This window comes from Populus nigra, chromosome 10, assembly GCF_951802175.1.
Source record: "Populus nigra chromosome 10, ddPopNigr1.1, whole genome shotgun sequence".
In the NCBI taxonomy this organism is placed as follows: Eukaryota; Viridiplantae; Streptophyta; class Magnoliopsida; order Malpighiales; family Salicaceae; genus Populus; species Populus nigra.
The window spans coordinates 15945535-15965745 of NC_084861.1; the positions used below are offsets into that span (position 1 = coordinate 15945535).

Genomic DNA, 20211 nt, shown 5'->3' on the forward strand with positions numbered 1-20211 from the left:
ATAAAAAGAGAATACGCATATTATACCTTTCTAAGAAGCTTATAATCATTTTCTTGTCAGCATTCTTTGTGAAACATGGGTATCTTGATGAACTACTATAGTACCAACTGAGCCATTTAGATGTCATAGGCATAAAAGTTTTTGAGTTTATTTCTCACCCCATTTTCAAGCATCAAAACCAAGTTGTCAAGAAAAGCAGCTCCATGAGTTGACACTTTGATGATGTGCCAAGGCTGTTTTTTAGATCATGATCATCAAGTGTAATGGATCTTTATGATTACATCCATTACATAACCTGGCAAAAAACTCTGCACTTTATATTGAGAAAGAGATAAAGGTCAAACTAATATTCTTCCTGCCTAGCATACAAAGCATATATCAGATTGGTGCTCTTGGCCATATATTAAACGCCTCCCAAGCTTTTTCAACGGGCCAGATAGGAAAGGCATGATGCACCGTATGCAAGCCAACTCTAGGTAATTAAGACTTCTCACATGCTCATGTCCTGCGCTCTCTCTTCAATTATCTGACAAAGACATGTAAGAGCTCACGCAACACACACCAAATGCACCATCCAAAAGGCCAGCAGCAACAAAGGACAGTTTCCACGACCAGAACCATGTGGAATACGCACAAATTCCAGCATTCAGCATCTAACGCCAGCACACACCCTCCAAAATCTCTCAGGGTGGGCGTAGAGAGGTGTAATTTCAAGGGCATAAGAATATGAAGTATTCAAACGGCTGGCCGGTCAAATAAGCACTACCAATTCGGTGCTCAGTTGTTTCACCGCCATTTTCTGTCCACATGCCTTTACCCGAACTGATGTCTCACTGCAACCAATCAAGTGATGCCACAAATTTTGACACCAACTGCTACATAGCAATAGCCTTGGGACTGACTTGAAATTCACTTCCAAGATGAACCTTACACTGTTAGCTTCTCAACTATTCCAAAGACTACCCTTTCCTCGAGCTTTTAAGAGGAAGCATTATGAGCCTGGAGACGTATTTAATTAAATGGTGTTTAAAGTTGCATCAGTTCACAGTTGAAGAAAGATATCCTATAACATAATCTAACAGATAAGAACACCAAGTAAACACAGGCAGGTAGCAAGAGAACTTGACAAGTCCTTGCTTGTGCATCTGACACAATGTTATATAAATCCAAAAATCAGCACTTCCAGAAACTGGAAAAGCAATATGTCTTGTATTATAAATGTCGGCTGAAAATATATATGAAGTAATGCTGGTAAAAGTAGCCCTTCCCTTGACCAAGCCAAAAGTTTTCATCTTAGCATTCCTTGAAACAATGCGAAATTCTAATTCAGCAATGCAGCACTAGCTGGACTTTATTATTAAACTACAAAAACCTTCACCAAAAGGAAAAGAAGGTAAATGAAATGTGCACCTCAATAGTTCACAGTCTTGCGTTTATTCCATTCCAGTTTGATGGGTCTCTAAGAGATGAAGCAGAACTTCCTTCACCCCCAATGCCTTTTGATGGTGCACTTCCACTAGTTGATTGAGAACAAAGGTACGATACTGACTGCAGCCATGAAACTAATGTTGGCTTGCGTGTAACATCATCAGATTCAGCAACCTGTGCATATAACTCGTTTAGAACCACATTCTGTCCTTCTTTTGGTAACTCAACAAGTAGCTGCGCCAACAACTTCATCAAGTCTGGCAGTACCTGAAACCAAGAAAACGATAATATCATCAATGCCCAAAGGTCAGAACATGGATGCACAGCGAAGCACACTACTTAATTTAACAAATGTTCTAAATTGATATCAGACACAAAGGAACATGGAAAGTGTAATGAAAAGACCACCACTTACTTGTATATCAACAAGGGAAATAAGCCGTAAAAGCAATTCTAAGATTTTCTTACAAGGCTCTGATTCCCCTTCCCAGTTTTTCCACATATCAGGCTTTTGGGTGGCAATATCAGTGCAGAGCTTGCTTGCTTTTTCAACGAGACTGTGGATACAATAAAATGTGGCTGGACTTCCAGCAGGAAGATTTCGAACCAAGGCTGCAACTCCAGAAGCCATACCCTCAAAAGGAGTGATACCAGGAAATCCCTACATTCATACAAAAGGAAAAAGCTAGAGCCTTGGTTTTCTTTAACAACGAAATCATGTTCATGTTTAACCAATTTGGTGTTTAACTGTTTAACATACTGCTAAAGATCTCTGCATGTAGTAGAAAACAAGTTGCTCCTTCAGTAATGATCTTTCATTCTCATTAGAGTCCTTCCCCGAGGATATGAATGCGGCAAACATAGAATGTGAAGCTCGAGCTACTTTTCCATTTGGATGTCCCATATATCTAATCGCAATTGTAATAAGGAACACACTACATAAGAAATGAGCTCCCTAATGAATCTAATTAGTTGCTAAATGTAGGATACAAGAACATTGTTGGAGCAACAACTCTGCTAAAAACAGATCCAGGCAAACGTTCAATGCAAGTCGGAATAACCCGCAGGTAAAACAAAATGCGGGAGGTCTGCACTTCATCCTTGAACCATATGTAGTCCACTTTCTGCTGGAATTCTACAAAGACATTAAGAGAAAATTGCAAATCTTGTGAACAAGCAACAATTTTTTGAGTGAAATGAGTAGAACCATTATGAGACCTAATTTATCATGTTAAAAGATTGAAATGAAAATTCAAAGAACACATACCTTGAGGATTTGTCAGATCAACATAAGTGGGCATAGACTCTACAAATGAGACACACGCAGTCTCATTCTCCTGTGCACTCACAACAACCCCTCGTATTGTATCCATATATTCTGACAAACGCATACGCCGGAAATACTCTAAACAGGAGAATGAAACTAGTATCAAGACAGACGTCTCCATCTGACTTTCAGTTGAGAATTTTGAATTCAATTTCTGCTTTGTAACAGCCAATGCAAACACCACGACCATAAGGAAAGCAGACTCAGCAATTTTCTCTACATCTTCAAGCAACTCATCTGCTTTCCCATGTAGCAAGAAAGCCACCTTCCGATGCCCTGAGTAGAGTTCTTGGCAGAATCGCCATATCATATTTTCCACTATCATCTTGTTCTCGTCGTCTACTGAAATGTATTGACTGCAGAAAACACTGCTAATTGCCCCTGCTTCCTTAAAAGTGACACTGCTTAGATGTTCTTTAATCTTGCCAGGCTCAAGTCCCCCTGAACTTCCATGTGTTGACTCAAGAATCCTTGCATGTAGACGCCGCAAAGGAAATATCTCAGTTAATAATGCTGAAGCAAGGGATAGAAGCAGAGGAGGCCGGGAAGACACTGAACCACTTCGAGCCAAAGCCAATGAAATGCACTGAAGCAAAATACTGGTTGCATAATCATCACCTGAATTATCATAGTCTCTACTTTTAGAAATAAAATATTGTGCCACTGACTCAATCCTATTTTCTGCAGAAATCCTTAGGCTGGAAAGGATCTGCAATCCCTGTTGACTTGGTGCAGATCTATTCAATGCTCTCAGAACACCAGCAGCAGCCATGACAACAGCAAATGGAACATGGTCTTTCCTCGAAGTGTCTAAAGTCTCTTTAGAAAATATTTGCAATTTATCTTGTGAACGTGACTTGATGAAACTAGACATTACCCATTCAACCAAATGTAAAATCATGAGCCCATGAGAAACACTACCAGGCGGTCCATCTTCCCTTCCCCAGATCCCCAGCAATGCATTCAAAGTTCTAGCATAATAAACAATCACAGAAGAACATAGAGCATACCCAATACCTGCAAGAACATCTGGAATGAGCCCACCAAATGGACTAACCAGTCTGTACTCATCCTCCAATAACCTACAGAGCAACTCCAAGCAGACTGTTTTAGAGGATTCTGAAACAGAAGGCACAGAAGAAAAGGCACCCAGTAGCAGTACACCCTCTGAGAAAAATTCAGGGCTCTTCTTAGAACCCAATTCAGTAGCTAAAAGGTGAGACAGTGTCTCCACAGCCGAATCAATCAGTGCAGAAGAGGGTCTAAAGGACTTTCTGACCCAGATATAAAGAAGCCGGAGAAGGAGAGGATATGCCTCAAGAGGAATGACGAGGTTTGTGGAGGATAAAATTGAAACTAGAAGCTTCGCTTGGGGTTCAGCGACATGAAGTGATGTGCGAGCATCAAGAAGAATTTTCAAAGACTGAAAGTGATGGGGCTCAAATGATTGGTGTTGATGGCAGTCTCTAAGCTCAGCCCATGCTTGAATGATGGCACGGGCAGACGATGAAGAAGATTGGTCTGCAGAAGTGTTGCTGCTGCTACCACTACTGATCCTCAGCCATTCTTCAAGGAAAAGTGTGTTAGTCTGTCTGGCCATCTCACTATTCCAAACTGCAAAAACCAGTTAAGTAACCCTTATTCAGATACAAAAACCGAAGTCAACAACTTTTGACATTGCCTATCTATACATCTATGCAAAAACAACAGGGCGTTAAGTTAACCTATATCCATCAAAACCCTGTTTAAGACATGTGAAAAAGGCCACAAAATGCACTAATTAGTATGTTTAGGACCTATTAGACCAACAAGCTCTAACATACAAGAACCCACCATCAAAACTTAATATCCAAGTGAAAAACTTCCAATGGAAGCTACCAATTCGCTTCCAACATCAAATTTGAATAGCAGAAAACCATGTAGGAGCACACGTGTGAAAAAGAAGTGATCTTTAAACAACAGTCCAAAACCCATCAAAATATTTGCTTCAAAGTTAAAAAAACAAAACCGACAATGAAAATACATGAAAAAAGAAATGAACCTTAAACAAAATCAATTTCAGAATCAATCAAGATCATTGACTTCAAGTTAACTGAGACAATATATGGAGAATAAAAGCAAAACAAGGAAAACCAATCTTGGAAAAAGAAGAAAAAAATGTTACCTTGGCGGTTCTTAATTTGAGAAACGAGTGCTCAAAATTGTTGAAAGACAAAACCCATTAAGTATCTTCTCTCTGTCTTCAGAAAAAGAAACTGGAATTCAAGTTCAAGAGCATGAAGCTGTGTGGTTTTAATGGACTGGTTGTTGCCTTCAAAGTCAGGAATCCTTACAATCCCAACTCCCAATGAAGGGAAAACGTCGCGTGTATAATGAGTGGTGGTAAACTTTACTTTCATCCCTGTATACTTAACGGTATCTTAATTATATCCTTTTATTTTAAGTTATTTCAATGTTACTCCTATGGTAAACAAAAGGTTTCAATTCACGCTTTGACTAGTCAATAACTCGTAAAAAGTTCACATTTTTCTTATTTATCTCTCAATTTTCCCTCCTATTAAGTCCTTTTAAATGTTGTAATACATCACAAAAAAATAAAAATAAATAAAAATTGGGCTAATGTTTTGTTAGAGGCAACAACATTTAGAGTTTCAAGAGCTACGGGGGTAATATTTAAAACCTTTGAACGTAAGGGGTGGAAACTGGAAGTGTAACATTTGATGTTAGGGGTAAAGGTGTAATTAGACCTTAACAAAACCAGCAGGCTGCAGTTCCATTCCATTATGGCTCAAAGGCCTATAGAGAGATGGAGTAAGTGGCCCAGATAAAAGCCAGTTCACCCCTGATTAAGCCGGACTCTCCCATGGGATTAATTTATTTATATATTTTAAAATTTTATTTTTAACAAAAAACTTTTTTAAAAACTTTTTATATAAAATTTAATTTCGCTTACACAGTTTAGCAGCGGTGCCTGGCCATAGTAGTATAGTACTGAGTAACCCTTCTCTTCTGTTTTTGTGCTCTCAAATGAGTAGTTATCGTCTCCAAAACAGCCTCACCACTCTCCCTGCTCGCATTAATATCCCTTCCAAACCCCAACCCTGCTGCTCCACATCTCCTTCATCCCTCTCAAACAACTCCAGGTTTTGTCTTCTGACAAGTATTATGAGAAGAAGTGTCCTCCTCGTTCAGCACTTAGATTCGTTGTACACTTCTTCTTTTTTGCAGCGTTCTCTGTTGCGGTTATAGTTTCAGGAATCAAGTGAGTATCTGGAGGAGGGTCATCATGATCTTTCAAAGGTTACAGTGGCTGGTGATCCTCATTACTCCAAAACAAAGTTAATGCAGTATGTTTGGCTGCTCCTGCTAAACTTCAGGTCTTTCTTTTCTTTTCTTGTAATCTTTTTTCGGGTTCCTTTGTGTTAGTATCTTGATTTTTGAGTTTAATAAAGAACCCCTTTTTGGGTTTCTTGATTTTGTTTATTGGAATCAAGAGATTTTTTTGTCATGGTGATGTGATGATGATTTATGTTTTTCTCTTAATAATCGACAAAGACGGTCTTTTAATAATTTTTTGCTGTTAATGACCTTAAATAAGGTGATAGCAGATTTTGATGGAACATTAACCAAATATTTTGTGAATGGTCGTCGAGGGCAAAGTATGTAACTGTCTTAATTATGGTTCTTCAGTTTGTGTGAGTGAAAAACTGTAAGAAAGTTTGGTTTTTTGAGTTTCGTGTGATGGAAATTTGTAGGCAGTCACGGAATTTTGAGGCAGGGAAATGCAGACTATGATAATAAAGACAGGCATTCTACGAATATTATCAAATCTTGCAGGAGGATCTCTTACTTGTAAATTGTAATAAGAGGCCGGGGAGAGACTAGAGAGAGTGATGCAGAGAGATAATTTATGAAAAACTGCCCCCTCATTTATGGTGGCTACTGCAAATTTTGATGTAAATTTGTTTCTTGCAGGATGATGCACCCATATGGGGGTAGTCAAGCTTGTTTCCCAGATGTGCTCAACAGTCAACTGAAGGGGCTTGCTTTCTACATCAACAAATTCTTTAGCTCATCCCTGGCTTTGACCAAGTGGAGATCTGAACTAGACTTAACCCTAACTCATGATATTCTTTCTTCTCAATGTGCCATTCAAAGTAAGTCATGGATTATCATTTCCCAGAGCAAGGATGCTGGCAAAAGATGCTCATTATTTTGCTAGAATGGTCAGGATTCAAGATAAAATATTTGTAGTTTCATTGGATCCGAAAGCAATTAGATCTTGTAAGATGCTAAGAATCTACGTATTCAAGACCGATGGTTATTTATGCCATCCTTTATTCAAGTCCAGTTTATCTTCTCCTTTATCATGTTCATGGCAAGCATTCATTTCCTGCACTTCCATCTTGTTCCTCCAACTGCCAGTTTCATATCCCAAGTGAGCAATGCGACCCAACCCATTGAATGTGGGTGGTGAAAGATATTCTGCTATTTATACTTAAGTTCCCCCAGGAAGTGACTATACTCCGCTGTCAGTCTCAGGTTAAATTTTCTATACTTCAGGAATACCAAGGATCTACCAGATAAGTTAGAAATCGTATCTTGAAGGTCATGAAGATTTTCTCTATTCCAGTCAGGACTAGCTTATAGGTTGGAAACCATCACCTCCAGTCCAGTGTTAAAATATGCATACCTATCTCATTTTGAATGTTGTAGTTGCCTTAAAATCCAATGGAAAGCAAATAAATCGCAAGTGAAAGGTCCGAAATCCTAATTAACTTTGAAGGGAAATTTGAAGGCCAGAAGGCTTCAGTTCCCATGTGATGATGGGAGTTCAATTGTTTTGTTCCCATTCACTGAAACTGAAATAAATGAACCAGTCAACAGCGTGCCTTTCAATGCCACAACACAGGAAGTAGAAAAGGTTTAGATAAACCAAAACTTTACCCAAGGAACAAAGTTATAAATCCTTTGTTATTTTCTATGCATTCATCAAAATTTATCAAGAAATTTGACTGTCAATGGCACACCATTTCCAGAGAGAATTAAATACAAAATGAATCCTCAAGCTCCCAGAGTGCACTATGCAAGCACCATCCTTTTCTTGTTTTGGAACATCAAAGAGATAGTAGACTCTAAATCTCGCACTGTTAAAAAGCTATTGGTCTGATACAAGGACAAAATGTCTGGCACCAATAAGTCATCGGGTTTAACTGCTGGTGGTGGTGATGCTAGCAAAGCTCCTTCCAGTGTTGCTACTAGCCCTGTTTCGGTCTTTGGCTCAATAAAAGATGCGACCATGAAAGCTCCTGGTCAAGATGTTCGCATATCTAGGGATGCTTTCGAGAAAAACCCTGCTGGGTATTTTCATGACCGGAACAAGAAGTAGAAGATGAAAGAACAAATAAAATGTTGCTTTAGTTGTATTTTCTTTGAATGCTAATGAAATTTAAAATGCTGCACTAGCAGCAGTTATTTCTGGTGCCTAACCTCTCTCTTTAACTATTCTTTATGAGCATTTGAAGGTTAATTTCAGCAATCATTATGTTTACATTGCTTAGCTTAACTAACTGTTCGTCAATGGGGAAAAAATAGAATTGAAGAAGGCCAATGATAATTGATGCCATCCTTTTTTTAGACAAGCCTGACTTCCTTTATCAATATTCTTATTTCTTACCAGCCACGCATTATAAAAAAATAATATCAGTTTAAAGAATTACCAGTAAATTGTTTTTATTTGGCAATGAAAACTGAGTGAATGAAAACCAGAAATAATGACAAGACAGGTATTTACATTTCATGCTGTAAGGGCAAACTGAAATTCTGCCAAGAACATGGTACAGAAGAATTGAAACAGTTCTCATGGCACACGTTTTCACGAATGAAAACTAGTGAAAGCTAGGTGGTATCAGAGTAACATACTAAAATGTAAGAAATCCTGACAAATTAGGTTTCATATAGTCAAAACTAGGTGTTTATAATATGGATAGATTATAAAATTATAATTCCATTACAGAAACAAAGGCAAGACAAGGCAAGGAAGCACATTTAAAATATGATTTGAATTGCACCGCTTGATTACAGTTTATACGGATAAGAAAAAATCCAGAGAGTCAAAGCACATAGAATCAGGACTACCGGGATGAGGTGAACGGCATTTTCTCCCATGGACTTGTGATGCCAAGCAAGATCCTTCTTGGTCACATCAGATATGGGATCGTGGGTTGGTAACTCTGAGTAAGCTGTATTTTTCGAAGGGGATACATCGGCAGCTGGTGCCAGGCTGATCAAGAACTCATCAGAGGCCCGAGTTCCACTCGCTGACCTATGCATTCTTGTAGAGAGAGAGAGAGAGAGAGAGAGAGAGAGAGAGAGGGAAACGACTGTATTGAATACAAGAGAAGAAGGGTTATGCTTCAAGAGAAGAGTCCACGGATGTTATATAATGGGAAATGAGCAAGAATAAATGGTGAATCTCGCCGGGAAAGCTGAAAAAGCCACGATACAAGGAGCCACTTTTCTTGTGAAAGAGAAGTCAAAGAGCAAAGGTGTCAGCTTAAGTTATGCTTCCACTGTAATTAAAGGCATCGTGTGCATGTGAAATAAAGGTTTAAAATAAGGAAAGTTTCATGTGACTTTATGCTTGGAAATTTTACTATTATCTACAGTAAAAACAAATCACCAGAATGTGAAAATATGAATAGGTAGATACTTGCATTCTTCGTCCGAAAACTAAAGATGGAATATACAAAGAGACTCAAAAACAAATCACTAAATGGCAGTATCAGCATGATTATTGCTTAAACAACATAATACATTGCAAGAGGGGAAGGGGTTAGAATAATCACAGGTATAGAAAATTGTAGGAGCGCAACTCTATGGGAGAGAGGTATTCAATGCGATAACAGCTAATACAATGCTGGTGCATCAGCAAATTGTTACATCTCTTGATGAATTTTCATCTACAGGTTGTGTCAGCTGGGTGTAGTGGAACTCAATTTGAAGCCGATGATGAAGGGGTGTTGATGCCATCAAACCCTTCTTGATATCAGCCCGCAATTCCCTTATAGGGATTGCAGCCAAGAAGCTCTTAATATACTCCTTGCATGACTCCTTTCCTTTGCACACAATTTCTTCTTCCATCGGAGACTTTTCGCATTCATTTGGACTTGATGGCGACCTCCTTTCAGCCCGAGTTTTTTCCTTGGAGCTGCTTGGTTGCACTTTGTTGCCCGCAGTTTTTTCATCTGATTCTTTAGTTTCCATTGGTAGTTTCCGGATTGTTGTATCTTTGTCAAATTTTAGGACATAGGCTTGATTACATCCCTCGTAAAGCCTCTCACCCAATGTGTCAATGATATAGTAGGCATCCTGCTCAACCTTGAGGACAAAGAAGTGATCATTCCAACTTACAATGTAGATGAAAGGGTCACAATTACTAGACAAGTCTAACCCATGATGTTTAATCTCCTGCCAAATACTGTCAAAGGACATTGCACCATGAAGGAAGTCAAAATCCCCTTCTTCTAGGCCTTCTGGATGAAAGAATCCAATAAACGACTTTTCTGGGACTACTGAAAGAGGACGGATTTTAGCTTGGAGAATTGTCTCAAGATCAAAGTGCTTGTCGGGAAATCGTTGTCTATAGTCCTCTTTCTCACACAAGTTTCTCCACTCTAAAGATCCAACTCTGATCAAGCTGTCAAACTCAGACTTGATTGGCACTTCATATTGGTTAGATTGCAACCAATTAGCAATGACAGCAACCAGGGCTGTACAGGCACTCTCTCCTGCAGCTCGCTCACTCCTTTGATCAATTGAAGCAAAAAAGACTTGCGCTTGGAGCTTCATGTGCCCATCACGGCTTATTACTTCTTTTGCCTCCCAGCTGCCAACAGCAAATTTGTCATCCCCAAATTCAGAGAATGATGATCTACTAGTACTGGAACCTTCTTCCAATTTATTCCACTGCCAGAACCAAAAATAGTTTTAGAGTGAAGTTTGAATTCGTATGACTATATTAAGAGGCACAAAGCCCAAGAAAGAAGATGATAAATAAAGAAACGGGAGGGGGGGGGTGCAAAAGGGTTGATACGTACCCCAGAACTGGACTCATCAGAGGAGCTAAGCTGCCTGCGATCAAAATCAATGTCATCACCACCTTCTCCACAATCCTTTTTCAAGAGAGGCTCTCCTTTAGATTTAGGCTTTGCAGATATAAAACTTAGTTTCCTTTTCCTCCAAGCTAAGATTCCACGTATTGAACTCTGTCTCAAGGACTGTTCATGGTCTGATGCAGTTGAGGACTCAACATACAGAGATCCCAAATCTTGTTTGCGGTGGTTATAGTATATCCAACTCTCATCTTCAGCATTAGTTATGGCATTAGAGTAAAATGATCCTCCAGCCTTGTTTGCATGCCCCAAAGTTTCATAATTGAATGGTAATTGAGCACTAGAATCCCCATTACTCTCCTCTGATTCCCCATCATTGTCGAGTGAATCTGTATCAAATGGATAGTTGTCCTCGGCATCTTCACTTCTGACACAACACCTATCATAATTGTTCTCTTCATGACAAGCCTTTTTTGTCACTTGGAAGCTTTTCACTTTTCTCAGACCTGCTTTGAGGACAGAAAGCTCATCTCTCCTTGGTGATAAAGTTTCTAGAGAAGAGGGTGAGGGTGGGGCAGTCTGTATCACTCTCTGTGGTGTCTGTAGAGGTTCTTGAATAGTTCTCAATTCCATCAACTTGAGAGACAACTGCATTATATTTGAATTAGTGTCAGAAATGAAACAGCCATTAGCATAGGATACAGTTAATAACAGATGTTCGTCGTATTGAAAGGAATGGACTTACATGAAGCAAGGGAGTGCCCTCAACAGTGCCATTGTGAACTGTTAAAGGAACATCAATTTTGGCTTCTCTCTCCTTAGCTGTTGAAGCATATTCCGCGAGGTTTAATGTGGCAGTTCCAACTAAAATAACCTTATTCCTTGGCCCTTGTTTCAAGCCCTGAACCATTAGAAACGAAACTGTCTTATTGTCAAATCAATACTGAGAGATTATTAATATATCAGTCGCTAAAGGACCCGTAGCATAAACAGAACAAATTGAGAAAACACTCTAGGAATATGCCATTTAACATGATCAAGCATGATAATAACTTCCACTATGTGTGAAGTCAATCACTTCAAAATAATCACCACACATATAGGCCAAAAAAGAAGGCCTCAGAAGTCTTGGAATATAAAGCTACAGGTACTAAAAAAGAATACTGAATCCCTCAAGAATTTAGCATATTGACCACCGATTAATCTGCATAAGCATATTCTTATACATATTGCAAACTTTGATTTAACAAAAACAAAAAAAAAATACAATTAATGTGAATTTATTATATGATGACTGAAACCATAGTCAATAGAAGTTCAATAATACACCCACGAAAAGGGAAACCTCCGTTGATATCCTGTATTGTAATATCCAATTTCCTGGAACTGTGGAAAAGCACATAATATTCTTCATTAGCTCTATGTTTTTCCCTTAATTATTCATCTTTGTTCAAAAGAATGGAAGTTAAAGAAGAAAGCCAAAAAATCATGAAAAGAACATATATCAGTATTGATCAATAATTCTGCGACAGACAGAGAGAGTAAGATGTCGAAAAAGCGTATGCAAGGACACTCAATTATCCAAAGCCAAAGCCTAATGACAATAATCAATTCCGATATGATAAAAAATCTACCAACAGATGGTCAACGAATACCAAAGCAGGAGAAAAAGAGAAAAGAATAGGAAACTTACACTGAAAACTGCGAATGCAATCTCCCAAGGAAGAAAAACACCATCTTTATTTCCAGAAAGATTACAAACACTTTTAAACTCTTCATTCCATTCAAAAACCCCATCACCGCAAAACCCACCTTCCTCAGTAAAATTCCTCTTTGCAAACCTCCTTAAAGCAATACCCTTTTGACCTTTCCACTTCATCTCAACCACCAACCTCTTCTTGCTCTCATCATTATTTTGTTCTACATCTTGCACCAAATTCAGGCCTTGCAGTTTGTGAATGATCACTTTGGCCTCAAATTTTCTTGATGACAGAGGTGGCCATGGTGGCCACCTCATCATCTTCACCACCATTTCTTTGACTTGAAGATGGAAACTTTTCCTTCCAAGAACAGAAAAGGGTTACTTTATCAAGGTCTAGACAGAAATGAGCCTGTGTAGTGATCAAAAGAGATAAAATTGAAGTAATTTCGTGATCTAAGAGATATAAAGAGAGTTATATGAGATGGGTTTTGGAGATTGTGTTGAGATTGCAACAAATTCAAGTGGCTGAGAATTACCGCTTTCTTTTCCTATTTTTTAGTGAAAAAGAAAGCCCGGGTATGATCTTGATTAGGATTTTCTTGTTAGATCATAAGATTTGGCATAGATTATATAAGAGTTCAACGGAACATTTAGCGATGATGATAAAGGAGTGAACTTTAACTTCAAAAATGGAGAAAAAGAAGAAGTGAGTGTGGTGAGAATTTGAAATTGGAAGATGGGATATGAAGGATCTTGAAATCTAAAAAGGAAGAGGAGATTTGGTGAAGGAGAAGGTGGAATTTGGCTAATATATATATATGAGGGATATGCCGTTGGTTGTTTGAACGATGTACAAGAACTCCAGTTCAGAGAGAGAGAGAGAGAGAGAGAGAGAGAGATAGGCCGGCAAATGAATGGAAGAAAAACATAAAATAAACCTAAGAACCAACGTCTCTTTTTCCACTTGTAAAAATGTGGTCTTTGCTCACGGGTCCTTGTTTATCTAGCTTCCGTCAAACTAATAAGTAAAGGTTTCTGTAATGTAATAATTCACTGGACTCGAACGTATTCTATTGAATAAATAGTGTTTGGTTATTGTTTTAATTTTATTTCTCTAATTTATATCTAAGTTGACTCGAACATGGCTCAAAAGGCAACTCCCGGTGCCAGATGCGTAAGCCTCTAGATTGTGGCCATAAGGGAAATAGCCACTGCCTAGATGTCATGAGGATGGCAGACAAGACTTAGCCTATGCGTGTAAAGCTAAAAAATCAGGCTCTTTTGATTCCAGTCGCTCACTCATTTGATTAAAACATCAAATTTTAATTATAAAAACGTATAACTTGATTAATTAGATTCTATATTTGTATTTTAGAGATTTCTAGTTTGAGTTTTACAGACCTTAAAGTTATGAGAGGTTTGAATGATCGTTAATTTTATGACTCGTGGGATTAGTCGAGGTGCGCGCAAGTTAACCCGGATACCTACGTTAATAAATAAAAAAAATCAAATTCTTAACCCTGAAGGGTGTAGCTTAACTGGTCAGACTTTAAATTTGTTCCCTAGAGATCACCAGTTCGAGTCTCACAAACTTCAGAGCTACTGGAGGCTTACATGATTGTTAATTTCAGAACCCTTAGAATTAATCAAGGCGTACATAAGCTGTCTCGGACACCCACATTAATAAAAAAACATCAAATTCTTAACCCTGAAAGATGTAGCTTAACTGGTCAGACTTTAGGTTTGTTCCCTAAAGATCATTAATTCGAGTCTCACAAACTTCAAGACTACTACAAGCTTACATAATTACCTTCGTGTGTGTGTGGGCGTGTAAAATTCCTTAGACATAATATATAAACACCTAAAAAGCCATGGCTGAGATTCGAGGTTTGAGAACCGTATAATAAAAGTACATGATAAATAAAAATTTATTTAGTTTTTATTTTTTTTTTATTTTTTTTCCAACTCGAACAGGTTTAAGTCTCTAATAATTCGAGTTATTTATCAACTAGTTCAGTCAAAACTTTACAACGGTGATTATATTGGGAAGCACTAATGGGTTGAGTCTGATTGTATGAACATTATTAGTGTGATTGTTTGAAGTAAAAAAGAAGGAAGATATCACGATATCCTCTTCTTGAAATGAAAAAAGAAAAAAAAAACCGACTTTTAATCACTTTTGCAGTGTAAGAAAATAGGAGACATCTGATGGTGAGCACCACACAAACATGGCGGAAAACGTGTGGAAATATCTTATTGGGAAATACAACGACAAAATCAACAGCTTCCTGTCGTTCAATGAATGGAGGGTGAGAGGCTTGCTGAAGACCACTCGTGTAAATGGTGTCTAATCAATGGCCTGATCTTCATCTCTAGCTAGCTCATTGCAACTCTGGCATGGCATGCCTTGTCTCGTCTGCAACATCCAGTTTCTCTCATCTTTTCCCAGTGTGTTCGCGTCCAAGTCTCTCCAGTCTCTCTTTCAATTCTCTCCCTCGTAGCCATGCCTATGGCAACGCTGAATCCGGGTGGTGGTGCCTGCAAGGATCAAGATTTAGCATTTTTTATTCTAGAATCTTCCTCGGGATTTGTTTAAACTAGAGCCCAGGATGTCAATCCTGTTTCCGAAGTTATTAAACTCGACTTTTCAGGAGGTGCTTAAGTCGTAAAAAACACTAATCAATTGAGATGGGGTGAGTTTACTAATTAACTACAAGGTTTTTAGTTAAATATTACGTTAGTTTTTGTCTTATTTTCATCGTAGCGACAGATTGCAATGAACAAGCTCGTGTAAGGTCTTCTAGGAAGATGATTTTGTGCCTGTGATATTTTCTTTTTAATAATAAAAAAAAAACCAGTGAGATGAGGAAGCACTAAATATAAAAACCAGAATCTCATGACCCAGTTTTGCAACATTCATGGTGGTATTGCCTTTCGGCACCTCGATAGTTGCAAAATTCTGCCATTAATTTGCCATATATTTTTTCTATACCTTTAAAATGAATAAAAATTATAAAATTACAAATTATAAGGACCGTTAAATTTGCATGACAAGATGATAGCGACAATGGACCTTTGCCTCCGTGGGGAAAAGAAGGGGGGGAAATCAAAGGTTTTTTTTGTGACTCTTGCCAATGGAACTATGAATCAGCTCGTCTCTTCAGGAATATGGAAGACTCATTCTTCTACAATATGAAAAACTCATGATATTCAAGTTATAATTATTAAATACTTACAATACAAGAAATATATATATACATACAATCTCACTTAAGGTGATAAAAATCCTCTCTAATTCAACTTTTTTTTTAATTAACATAGGTGTTCGGGCCAGTTTGAGCGCATCTCAACTAATCACACGGGCTCTAAAGTTAACGACCATGTAAACTTCCTGTAGCTCTGAGGTTTGTGAAATTCAAATCGGTGACCTCTAAGATATAAACTTAGAGCCTGACTAGTTGACTTATATCCCTTGATGTTATTCTAATTCAAGTTTTGATTGCATGGGTTGTTATTATTACATGTTGGAATCCAAAATCTAATTTCAACCACAAATAATTTATGATTAATATCTGAAATCAAAATTAAATACAACTCAGAAGTATTAAATGCTTAATAAAATTATTTTATGATTGGCGTTGGTGTCTATAACTCATATGATATGATATAATCGGTCCATATGGTCCCATCAAGTATAAGGTCAACTAAGCATATGAGGTTTCAAAAATTGACCAATTCACCATTATTGTTATCACCAACAAAAAGGTTTTGCCTCCAATTTCTGCTCTTTCCTTGAAAGCAATATAGGGGTGACATCATGATTATGGCAAGAAGATTTTTGAAAAAGAATTTAATAGTGACCGTCCACGTATACCTTGAAACCCACCACATTGCCCCTTGCTAAAAAAAATCTGAGTTAAAATATTGCTAAAAAACCCACTTGAAATAAAGGCTCCGAAATAATTTATAAAGCATAGGCCCGATCAAGCCCATCCTGGTAATGGGCCGATTGGATATATGATAAGGGCCATCGGGTAAAGGGCAGAGTCCAAGTCCCAGACCCAGACCCAGACAGCACATTATTATTTTCTCCATGAAATGCCTTCCTAATCTAATAGCTTGTGTAGATTTTTCATTTATCTATAAAAGAGTAATATTAACAAATATTCGATTGCTCGAGCCAAGAAGGCTTCTGCTTCCAAGTGGATTCAAGATAAACTGGATCATCTGAATTTTTTCAGAGATGACTGTATTGTTTGAAGGCAAGCTTTTATAGAGAAGATGACCAATCAAATCTTTGATTTGAATTACAGAGCTAAAGATTGCGGAGTTCATTTTTGTGGTCTTCGTTCTGCTTTGATCTTCAGTTGGTAAAGTGCTAGATATCGTAAGATGCAAAAAGGCAAGACAGTGCTAAAGAGGAGGTACTATAGATTGTTATAAACTATCCGAGCAATTTGAGGCCGGAATCTTTATCTTCTATTTCACGCAATGTACTATACAAGCTGCAAAAAAAAAATCTACGACGAGAGTATTATCCAAGCTGCAAAAGCACTTGAAAGTAGACGTGTCTGAGAAGAATGATACACATCTTTGCCCATGTAAGGAATCACATCATAGAGAGAAAAAGCAGCTCGAACATGAAAATGTCATCACCACGACAAAACAGTTTGATACTGGTTTTCAAAAGACAGCAGCAGAACTGAAAAGCTGAAGAGTTTAAGCAACGCAGCTCAAGTAAATATACCAACAACTTGTTACACATATTTGCCTATTTTTTGCTTGCAAATGAATCTTCTTATGAGACCCCTTCATAAAAATATTAAGAACTCTTAGCTGGCCTATTTTCATTGATGTATGTGCCCACTGTTTTAAACCAGCGCATAAGACCCCGGTGCTCCTTCACATACAGCCATGCTTGAAGAAAATCAAAAAGATTCTCATTCACACCTCGTTCTTCAATAAAACGGTGGAATGCATCCCTCATCCTTTCATCAAGTTCCCTGTCAACGCGGGAACAATTTGTTGAAGTGTACAACCAAATCGTTTAAATTTCAAGTTATGCCAAAGAAATGAAGAATAGAGTAGTTTCAGTTGCCGCATCGAATGAAATGGTTGCTAATCGAAAGTAGTGGTTCTTGAAGTTCATCTAATCAGTAACATTATCTGAATGCCAAAGAAATTGGTTCTTGTTTGATCATCATGTGCCTCGTTGTTCTCCTATTGTTTAACACAGAATATTGAGAAAGGGGGGAACAAAAGTTCCTCCAATGTGTCACGGTATCCTCGTATCAAAAAAATATGATTCAGTTTTAATCATTATATGCCTCGTTGTTTTTCAATATTTTAACACCTTATGACTTCAAATTTATTGAATCATCGACTAAAAAGAGAGAAACGAGAGTGACAACTTACACAAAATGTGGGCCACTGTATGTAGTTGTATCCTCAAGAAAGTCAGCACCGTCAAGCTTTGGCCTCAAAGAAACAGAGTGAATTCCCAGCGCATCTGTATAAAGTCCACATAGAAAATGCAGAGATTTATCTTGTCCAGGCTTCGAAACATCCACATGAAGGAAGAACTGATTCACGTCCTCGTCATTTCCATCAGACTCCCCATCACCAGGTGCAATATAAGCCATCCGCATTATAGAGAGTTTAATTTCCTCATTCCCATAGGTGCGAATCAGAACTGGACCATTCCCATCCAAAGCACCTTTTATTATTGAAAAGGCAGGTGGAGGGTTCACTTTCTACAACAAATTCAAGTTCAAGATATAGCATTAGCCAATAAAAATCTCTCACACTCTCTCACTCACATATTCATACACATTAAGCCCAATTCAACGCACAAAATCATGCGTAATTCTAATTTGACAAACAAACATATAAGCATGCATACATAGACAAACATAAGCTCAGCTTTCTAGATTCCCTATAGTCAGAAACTTCACTCAACAAAAGCAGACATACAAGCATGTACATGGGCGTAAGTAACCTCGATAAATTAAACATTGAGTAAAAGGTGACTTCACCTCCTTAAATTGCCTAAGGCCACAAACTTTACTCAACAAAACCTAACATACACAACAAAAGCAGTCAAAAATCATAAAAAAACAAAGATGGGTTTCCCATTTTTAATCCAAGCAACCTGTTGAACTAACATATGCGAGTATTTCTCTATCTAAAACCCTAAATTCTTGATGGGGTTCCTTTAAAAGCAAAAACAGAAAAAGGGTTTTGCTTTTTAAAGAGAAACAAAACCCCAAAAGGGTTTTGAAGTAAAGTTTGTGTTCTCTTACAGGAGGAGGGTTCATTTTGGAGACTTGAAGATAGTGCTCTTTAAGAGACCGAAGCAACAGTGTGTCCACAGCGGCGGATATGCTTGTTGGTGATGTTGATGACCATCTCTTACTTGTTATGGTGCTCCATGGTTGCCTCCCTGTAGCTTCTCTGAACACTCTCTTCCACATCTCTCTTTCACTTCTCTAAAACCAGAGCAAATTTCAAAACTTTATTCTTGTGTGCAACAAAAGAGCTACAAACAGAGAGCAGAAGAAGCAAGAAGGATGTTTCATAACCCGATCCGTTTCAACCTTTTCTTCAGATAATGGGCCTGTGAAGATTTAATTACAGAGGGCAATTACGCCCGATCCAACAGATAACTGGCCATGATTTACAAACAAATAAAATACACTGGTTTTTTTTTTCCAATTTCGACAAAACATAAAATCAAACACGGTTTTCAGCACCAGTTCATATCTGAGTTATTTTTTAATGTAAAAGAAATTATTTAATCACTTAATATTTTTTTAATAATAAAATGTTTGTTAATTAAAATTATTTTTTAAGTATTAAGACTATAACATATTAGATAAATATATAAATATTTTTTTAATTTTTTTAATTTAAAATTATATTTTAAATATTAAGACTATAGCATATTCCATTTATAATAAAATTTACGATTCAAATTATGAGATTAAGATAATTATATAAAATTAAGCTGAAATCAATTATAAAATTCAATTACAAATAAATTTAATAGTAAAAAATGAAAATAAAAATAAAATACTTAATTAAAAAAAAACTAGAGTCAACCTGTCAAACCCTCGACTTGAATTATAAGATTAAGGTAACCCAGTGGAAAGCAAATAAAAAAAATACTTCAAAGCTTAATTTTCAGCAAACTCAATATTAAACGATAAAATTAAAAAAATAAATTAAAAAAAAAAGATAAATCAGGATCAACTCGGATTAAATTGTAAAACTCACGATAATAGCAATATAGAAAGAAAATAAAAAAATACAAAACTTAATTATACTAGATCCAACATTAAAGATAAGAATCCCCATGTAAGGTAAATTAAAAACTAAATAAAGAAATTTGAATTATTAGAAGGCTAAATTAAAAAATAAAAACTAACCGAATATGATAAAAAAAAAAGTAAGAAAACAAAGTAGTGTTTCAATGAATAATGTTTCATGGGTGTGGCTAGAATAATGTAGCAACACCTTTTAAATTTTAATTATTTTTTTATAAAAAATATTTATTTTAATTTTATTATAAAATACTCACTCAAGTAAAAAATAGGTATAAAGATGAACAAAAATTGTCTAGATTATAAAACATTACAAAA

At 37.1% G+C, this 20211-nt stretch overlaps 3 protein-coding genes and 1 long non-coding RNA gene across 5 annotated transcripts; 1 reads left to right on the forward strand and 3 right to left on the reverse strand.

The window, feature by feature from the left end:
• Window positions 1–291: 291 nt before the first annotated feature.
• Window positions 292–5107, reverse strand: LOC133705135 (uncharacterized). Of its 2 annotated transcripts, none has more exons than XM_062130246.1 (7): window positions 4920–5107; window positions 2696–4369; window positions 2419–2563; window positions 2189–2336; window positions 1844–2089; window positions 1411–1695; window positions 292–999 (listed from the first exon to the last, which is right to left on the reverse strand). In XM_062130246.1, the coding sequence occupies exons 2-6, from the start codon at window positions 4353–4355 to the stop codon at window positions 1420–1422; spliced, it is 2475 nt and encodes an 824-aa protein (XP_061986230.1). In that variant the 5' UTR covers window positions 4356–4369; window positions 4920–5107; the 3' UTR covers window positions 292–999; window positions 1411–1419. The 2 variants fall into 2 exon arrangements, with proteins under 2 accessions (XP_061986230.1, XP_061986231.1); XM_062130247.1 differs by lacking the exon at window positions 292–999 and adding an exon at window positions 1157–1302.
• Window positions 5108–5730: 623 nt separating this feature from the next.
• On the forward strand, window positions 5731–7122 carry LOC133705958 (uncharacterized). Its single transcript, XR_009844370.1, has 2 exons — window positions 5731–6132; window positions 6731–7122. It is a non-coding gene; the product is annotated as an uncharacterized LOC133705958 (long non-coding RNA).
• Window positions 7123–9442: 2320 nt separating this feature from the next.
• Window positions 9443–13547, reverse strand: LOC133705538 (uncharacterized). Its single transcript, XM_062130800.1, has 4 exons — window positions 12563–13547; window positions 11615–11770; window positions 10855–11517; window positions 9443–10723 (listed from the first exon to the last, which is right to left on the reverse strand). The coding sequence occupies exons 1-4, from the start codon at window positions 12899–12901 to the stop codon at window positions 9683–9685; spliced, it is 2199 nt and encodes a 732-aa protein (XP_061986784.1). The 5' UTR covers window positions 12902–13547; the 3' UTR covers window positions 9443–9682.
• Window positions 13548–17105: 3558 nt separating this feature from the next.
• Window positions 17106–19310, reverse strand: LOC133704709 (uncharacterized protein At2g39795, mitochondrial-like). Its single transcript, XM_062129632.1, has 4 exons — window positions 19168–19310; window positions 18874–19059; window positions 17987–18324; window positions 17106–17574 (listed from the first exon to the last, which is right to left on the reverse strand). The coding sequence occupies exons 2-4, from the start codon at window positions 19042–19044 to the stop codon at window positions 17394–17396; spliced, it is 690 nt and encodes a 229-aa protein (XP_061985616.1). The 5' UTR covers window positions 19045–19059; window positions 19168–19310; the 3' UTR covers window positions 17106–17393.
• Between the last annotated feature and the right edge of the window lie 901 nt (window positions 19311–20211).